This window comes from Impatiens glandulifera, chromosome 1 (assembly GCF_907164915.1).
Source record: "Impatiens glandulifera chromosome 1, dImpGla2.1, whole genome shotgun sequence".
Classification (NCBI taxonomy): domain Eukaryota; kingdom Viridiplantae; phylum Streptophyta; class Magnoliopsida; order Ericales; family Balsaminaceae; genus Impatiens; species Impatiens glandulifera.
In genome coordinates this window covers 28,211,719-28,220,216 of record NC_061862.1, presented here as the reverse complement: position 1 = coordinate 28,220,216, position 8,498 = coordinate 28,211,719, and the positions used below count along the sequence as shown (strand labels likewise).

Below are 8,498 nucleotides of genomic sequence, written 5' to 3'. Positions count from 1 at the left end.
GAAAAATGGTAAAAATTGGCAACCATTTAGATAATCTTTACTCTATTTTTTTAATTTAAAATACTTTTTATGAGAAAAAAAAGACATTAAAAAGTTGTTTGTTACAAGAAAATAGTAAAATTTTGTAACCATCTATTTTTAGATTGGACCCCAATAAAGTGGATATGAATAGAGAATGTGACAAAATGTATTGAATCGAAATTATTCATTTCCACCAAGAATCTTGTCACCCTACTATCTATCTAATATAGATCCTATTTGAAAATTAAAACTTAATAAATAATTTATATTTTTTAGATCTATTTTTAAGATAATAATTTTAAATTATAGTATTATTTTTTATTTGTATAAAAATTATTATTTGGCTAATGATTTAGATTTTTGTGTAATTTTTAACTTTATTTGGAAATTAGAAATTCTTTGTATTTATCATCTAGATTATTTTTTTACTGCAATACAGATTATTTTTAATTAATATGGTTTTAATAAAATAATAATAATAATACTATTAATAACATATATATATATATTCTTTTAGAATTAGGCAGTTGGTATTTTGCTATTTTAGATTCATAATATTTGTAATATAAAACTATATCAATTTTAAAAAGTAAATGAATAGTAAAAATAAAATCCTAGGCAAGACACATTTAAAACATATTAAATAATAAGAATGTCAGGAATTTAACCTTAAAAAATAAACCCCAAATGAATGCATTCATATTTCATTCCACTCCCAAACAAATACAAAATCAACTAATAAAATCACACTAATATTTCTTCTTTGATGCTGTCAATTTTACACTACAAGAGTATAGATGTAGATTATTACACTTGTGTCAGTTCCTTAGTTTGAGTTGATATTTCTAGATTGCTTCCTCTTGTGTTTGGGCAATCTACTGGTCAGAAGACGTTACTAATCTTGTTAGTTATATCGACAGCCTTAACCGAAGCAATTCTAAGACACTGCATGACGACACTTTGCAGGACACCCACACCACCAGCTTTTTGAATTGCACAAACATCACCATTGGTGTTGATTATAGCTGTCATTCTTCCTCCCATAACAGCCTCTTCACTGTGTGATGGATCAAGAACCTATACAACCAATAGATTTAATACAACATTTGTAAAAAAATCCATTTTCGTTGGATCTGCAAGCATATTACTGTGTTTTCATTGCCAGCAAATGCAAAAGACACTGCTATAGGAAGATGGTGTATTGTTAAAGGAAGTGGCTCCTTGACCTGTTAAAACAAAGAAAATTAAACATTTATTATGATATCATAAATGAATTAATATTCACCAGTAAATGTATTTAAACAAGTCAATTAAGCTGTAATAAAACTATTATACTTTAGCTATAGAAGTTGAGATATTCTCAAAGGCCAGCTGAATTGTGCAGCATTGGCCCAAATTGGAATCACCTAGGTGCAAAAATTTTGGATCCAAAAATGTATTTGGTATTTGAAAACTAAACTTAGCTAGACACAGATTCAGAAATTTGTTTGTTTGTTGTTTTTCATCCTGTTCCGAGTATAAAAATAAAAATTACAAGTGTTTACTAATGGGACCAACGTACAAACTAAGGAAATATATTGACAACGAAATATATAGTGGCAATGTGGAGTCGATTCTTAATGTGTAGTCATGACTCATGCATCTATAATGTCATCAAAGTATGATGAACCTATAAGATCAAAAGTAAAAAGGTTAGTACAGAAAAATAGCTAACCTTGAGTGAATGCATTACAACTTCCTGACCATCTTCTCCTCCTAATGAGCACTCAGGTCTCCTGAATGTCATCAAAGCAGCAATGTTTGCAGCATCAACAAGATTTCCCTGCACTATCATGTTTATGTTTATGTATCTAAATCGACAAATCATATGCAACCTTTGTGCCGTGCTCACAATAATTTCAAGCTATCATAGAGAGACCAATTTAGACCTGACTTTAAAATGAAGCTAAAATTCAATAATTATTACCTCAAACCATGGTCAACTATCCAATCCAATTCCACAGTATATTCTCCTGGGCATCCTGCTTCAAAAGAAGGATCCGCCATAGGAGAAAACTCAGTGAAGATTGAGAGTGTCCCTTCATTACGTCTGTCTCTATATGGCCGAACTAGTTGTGAAGACACAAATCCCATAACATGAGAGTCTGACCAAGCTGCACCTCTGATTATCCATCTTCTCTGCACAAACATCACTTTTAGTATTCTGGTTCAAAATGAAGACTATGTAAACACAATCCATTGTGAGCCCTACTTAATTAGGTAGGCTTAAAGATGTTCCACATGCTACATTGTACAAAGACTTGCCTGCCAAACTTGATTGTTATCCATCTGTTCTAAGATCAGATTTCAAAGCAGTCTCTATAAATATTTTCTCATGCACTATAATACTCCACGTATTACCTAGCCTTTGTTCCATCTGCTACCAACTGTAAAAGTCGAAATAGGAACCTTATGCTCCTCTTCACAGTTGTAGCCTGCGAAATAATAGATGTGAAGAGATTCATCCAACTTTCAATAATCCTTTTTGATGAAGATTACCAACTAGGGTTTTGTTTATCAAAAAAATTTCAGAGGACTATAGAAATAAAAACTTACCTAATGTCTATGAGAAAGAGGGAAAATATAACCTAATTTGATGTTTAAATAATTTAGTAATTTTATTAAATATATTTGAACTAAGCGTCTTCTTCTTCAGTCTTCAGACCCCGCAGCAGGACAGACCAGAACTAGACTTCTTCTTCTTTTTGGGTTCTTCTTCCCAACCGTCGTTCTTCAGTTATCCTTCTGGGTTGAGCTCCACGGTCGCCATTGTTGCAGCGGCTAGGACTGAAGCAGGCAAACGGCACAAGGTCTGGAATTTCAGCTTTGTTTGATTTTAAATCTCTCTAAGTCTTCCCTATTTCTAGTGAAGTTAATTCTTGTCTTAGATTATGATTCTGGTTATAAATTCCTAAGATATCTCGCTTGTGTTCTGCTATAGCTTTCCAGGTTCAAGGTGAGTCTTTAGTTGTTTTGAATCTCCCGCATGGCTTATTCTAGCTCATCGTCTTAACCATGCTGCTAAGATCATCATCCAACAGAAAAGGCCTATATAGGAAAGCCCTCAATGAATTCTCAACATCAACATTTCAAATTCTTAAAAAACCCGACAATAAAAACATCAAATTTATCATCCATTGCAATACCCAGATTTCCAAGAATGGTCGAATCGGTAATATTAAGGAAGCTGAGGATATTTTTTCACAGATGCCCAACAAAACTGTCGTCTCATGGACTGCAATGCTTACTTCTTATGCTGAGAATGGTCGGATCAAAGAAGCACGTAGAATGTTCGATGAAATGCCTGAACGAAACATTGCATCCTGGAACGCAATGATAACAGCTTATGGTCGTACTGTCAATAGAATTGATGAAGCTAATCTGTTGTTCATGCAGATGCCTGAACGAAATGCTGTTTCTTATGCTGCAATGATTTCGGGATTTGCTCGGGCAGGTATGTTGTCTAACGCTATACAATTGTATTATAAAACGCCTGCCAATTGGAAGGATCCTGTTTGTGCGAATGCGTTGATTTCTGGGTATTTGAAGGTGGGTGATTTAGAAAGAGCTGTTCAGATTTTTGAGGCTATGTCTATCAAAGATGTAGTTTCTTGGAGCTCGATTGTGGACGGATACTGTAAGCATGGAAGACTCGATGAAGCTAGAAAACATTTCGATGTGATGCCAGAAAGAAACATTGTCACTTGGACATCGATGATCGATGGTTACTTGAAGATGGATTGTTTTGAACAAGGATTTGGACTCTTCTTAGAAATGAGAAATGAACATAGTAAAATAAAGACCAATCCCACCACAATTACCATGCTTATTGAAGCTTGTGGGAACAATAATAGATTTAAAGAAGGTCAGCAAGTTCATTCTCTGGCTCTAAGAATGGGACTTCATTTTGATGTTTTCTTGGGTAATTCTCTCATAACTATGTATTGCAAATTCACTTCTTTAGATTCAGCCGCCAATATATTCAGTTCCATCTCCCAGAAAGATGTGGTTTCTTGGAACTGTATGATTTCTGGTTATGTTCAAGCTCAAAAGATTCAAGACGCCTACAATCTGTTTCAGAGAATGCCAAAGAAAGACGTTGTTTCCTGGACAACCATGATCACTGGATTCTTCAGCAAAGGGATGACCCAGAAATCGGTTGAGTTATTCGATATGATGCCTAAGAAAGACGATATTGCATGGACGGCTATTATTTCCGGGTTTGTGAGTAACTTAATGTATAAAGAAGCTATATTTGAGTTTGTTAAAATGCTAGGTTCATCAGTTAAACCGAATCCTCTCACTTTAAGCAGTGTAATTTCTGCTTCATCCTGTTTAGCAGCAATAAACGTTGGTACCCAATTCCATGCTTACGTCGCAAAAACAAACATGGAATCTGATCTATCCGTTGCAAATTCACTCATCTCAATGTATTCGAAATGCGGGAATGTAGAAACCGCGTCTATAATCTTCCATAGGATCATATCTCCGAATGTCGTATCTTACAACTCATTGATAACGGGTTATACACAAAACGGGTTTGGTAAAGAAGCTATTAAGGTGGTGCAGAGAATGCTTGAAGAGGGTCAACAGCCAAACGACGTTACTTTTCTCGAGATTCTCTCGGGTTGTGCCCACTCGGGGCTATTGGAGGAAGGCTGGTATTACTTCAGAGTCATGAGGGATTCGTATGGGATCGAACCGGGTGCTGATCATTATGCATGCATGGTTGATCTTCTTGGAAGAGGTGGTTTGGTGGATGATGCGATGAATTTGATCGAATCCATGCCGGTTGAGCCACATGGTGGGGTGTGGGGTGCGCTTCTTGGTGCAAGCAGGACACATATGCGGCCAGATGTGGCTAAAATAGCGGCTGATCGTCTTTTTGAACTCGAATCGGGTAATGGTACACCTTATTTGGTACTTTCAGAGATATATTCTTGTGTGGGTAAGCAATTGGATGGGGAAAAAATGAGAATAACGTGTAGAACTAAGGGGATGAATAAGAATCCTGGTTGCAGTTGGATTATTACTGAAGGTTAGATTTGAAATGGAGAGATGCAACTCATAAATGGTGATCAATTCATCATGCAGTTTGGCGCATATTTTTTGGTCGAAGATTTTACATTATTATAAACTCTAGCATTTCTTGTAAAAAGTTACATAATGGATCACTACAAAAATGAATTTATGCAGTCATCACAGTTTGTAAAATTAATAGTTATTCATGCAACAGTATAAATCAGATTATTTATAAAAGAAAAAGAATGAGAATAAGAAAAGTGGTCAAAAGAGAGATTAATTAATAGTTATTCATGCATTATTTGCACTATTTTTTTTTTTATATAAAAAGAATGAAAAAGAAATATTTAATTAATAAATATATATATATATAATTTTTATTTTTTATTCCTTTTATTAAATACGTTTTAATTCATCCGTCTAATATATATATATATATATATATATAATACTTAATTTTTAAAGTGTCCGCATTGCCGGGTTGAGAGCTGTGGTTAATTTGGATATATATGTAAAAGTAAATAGATACTTGAGTCGGATTGTGGGTTGATTCACTCATAAACTTAAAACGGTTAAAAATAACATTAAAAATGCTATATGTATGTTTTGAACTTGCAATCTAAGAAAACAAGTACAACCCTTTAACCAATTAGGCTAATAACAATTTATTTTTTAAGTGCAACACCAAGTTAGATGAACGCGAGACATTTTAACAATATAAGTTCAACTTTTTAACTAATTAATATATATATATATATATAATGATGCTTAATTTTTAAAGTGTCCGGATTATTGGGTCGAGAGCTGTGGTTAATTTGGATATGTATGTGAGAGTAAATGGATACTTGGGTCGGATTGTGGGTTAACCCGCCCATAAACTTAAAACGATTAAAAATAAAATTAAAAATGCTATATATATGTTTCAAACTTGTAATTTAACAAAAACAAGTACAACCATTTAACTAACTAGGCTAATAACACTTTATATTTTAAATTAAATACCAAATTAGATGAACGCGAGACATTTTAATAATATAAGTTCAACTTTTTAACTAACTAATATATATATATATAATGATGCTTAATTTTTGAAGTGTCCGGATTGCTGGGTCGAAAGGTGTGGCTAATTTAGATATATGTGAGAGTAAATGGATACTTGGGTCGGATTGTGGGTTGACTCGCCCATAAACTTAAAACGGTTAAAAATAAAATTAAAAATGTTATATGTATGTTTCGAACTTATAACCTAATAAAATAAGTACAACCATTTAACCAATTAGGCCAATTAACATTTTATATTTAAAATTCAACACCAAATTAGATGAACGCGAGACATTTTAACAATATAAATTCAACTTTTTAACTAACTAATATATATATATATATAATGATACTTAAATTTTAAAGTGTGTGGATTACATGGTTGAGATTTATAATTTGAATATATATGTGCGAGTAAATAGATACTTGGTTCGGATTGTGGGTTGACCCGCCCAAAAACTTAAAATGGTTAAAAATAAAATTAAAATGATATATGTATGTTTTGAACTTGCAACCTAATCAAAGTATATATATATATATATATACACACAAAATTATAAAATTATTTCAACAATCATAAGCGGTCTAGCGGTTAAAGTGTTAAAGTGTTAACATTTCATACTAGTGACTATGGTTCAAATCCCTACAAAAAGAAGTAATTATTACATGTGAGTGCGCAAACCTTGGTAGTTGAAATGGAAGTGAGAATGTTGGCTTGAGTAACACAAACATTGGTGAAAAAAAATCTAAGGGTTCGTTTTGGATTGAATAATGCAAACATTGGTGATAAAACCTAAGGGTTCGTCCATGGAGAGAATGTCGGCTTAGAGTAAAACAAACATTAAAGAAAAAGCCTAACTGTTCGTCCACGGAAGGTGATTTAGGGCTTATGATCATGTTTAAGAATGCACTCTCGAATTTAGTTATTAAAAAATCAAAATCATTATAGATATAAAAAATATAAAAACTTAAATGAATTGGTTAGATGATTTTTTTAATATTCTTATTTTTTTTAAATATATTATAATAAGTAATATTAGACCCATTAGAACTTTATATTTGATTGGTAGTTTGATCCAAAATTTAATGTTTAAAGATTTATTTTATCGAAACTATTTTTACTTCTGCCTAATAAATGTTTTCAATTTATATGATTTTGGGTATGTTTAATTAAATAACCAAACAATTTTAAATAAAACGAGTGAATAATGGTAAGTTTTGTCATATTTTTTAATAATTATATAAAAAATATAGAATTAAATTATAAAGTCAAATTTTTAACGTAATTTTTTTTGGATTTTTATATTATTACACGTGCAAATGCACGTGCTACATCTTAGTTGAACTAATAGTATAAATAAATACATTTAAATTAATTTTGTTCTTTTATTATGAATTATTATTATTTTCTTTTTTCGTCCGTGCAAAACTTTAGGCGCCGACATTTCTGGCTAATTTCGGCAGCACTTTTGGATAATTCGTCGGCGTAAGGCTTCGGCATCACTACTCGTCCTCAATGCAATTCGCCTGCACAATATCTCTGCCTTTTTGCCATTAAAAACGTATTGAAAAGGTAAAAACACATACAATTCATTTAAATTTTGCATCCACCTATACCACCATCACACTACTGCACCCACATATACCACCATCATTTAAATACTATTGTAGGTAGCACGTGCGACTTTGAAGTGTGCCTTTGATTCTTAGAGACCCCTAACTTGACACGTATAGCTTCATTTTAAAGCTTTTTATTTGGATAGAAATGAAGAAAGTTAAAAGTTCAAAATACTTGGAAAAAAAAATCTATACCGACAATAAAAAATATGTTAATAAGGGAAATTATAGTAAATCTATTTTTATTTTAAAAACATTATAAAAGGATAACTACAAATAAAGACAAAAATGAGGATTTATAATAGTAGTAAACAACACGATTGAGATACTATTTTTTTCTTCTAATTTTGATTATTATTATTTTGGTGTTTAATAGATTAATATATATTATTATTCAATTTAAAAGTCTTTTATTGTTGAAAAGATGAATGTAATATGCAAGTATAATCCGAACAATAATTTTAAAATAATTAATATTAATATATGAAAAACGCAAAATAGTAAAAGAAAATTAAAATAATTAAAGATCAGACAAACGAATAAAAAGATAAAAGAAGAGAAATTGAATTAATAAATGAAAAAAAATACCAAATTAGTTCATTTATGAGATTACATAAGTTTAAATAATTTTTATCAGTTCATATGTTTAAATAAGTTTTTTTTTTCTAAAATAAAAGATTATATAATTGTTTTGTAATAAAAAAAATTAAAATAGATAAAGTTAAACTTCTTCCAAATAAAACAGCATTAAATGATTC

The 8,498-nt window shown here is 31.4% G+C and overlaps 1 protein-coding gene and 1 pseudogene across 1 annotated transcript; one reads left to right on the top strand and one right to left on the bottom strand.

Moving 5' to 3' along the window:
- Positions 1–903: 903 nt before the first annotated feature.
- On the bottom strand, positions 904–2,437 carry LOC124922441 (annotated as a pseudogene).
- Positions 2,438–2,734: 297 nt separating this feature from the next.
- Positions 2,735–5,212, top strand: LOC124919858 (pentatricopeptide repeat-containing protein At1g53600, mitochondrial). Its single transcript, XM_047460218.1, has 2 exons — positions 2,735–2,870; positions 3,002–5,212. Exon 2 carries the CDS (start codon positions 3,076–3,078, stop codon positions 5,101–5,103), a length of 2,028 nt encoding a protein of 675 aa, XP_047316174.1. The 5' UTR covers positions 2,735–2,870; positions 3,002–3,075; the 3' UTR covers positions 5,104–5,212.
- The last annotated feature ends 3,286 nt before the right edge of the window (positions 5,213–8,498 follow it).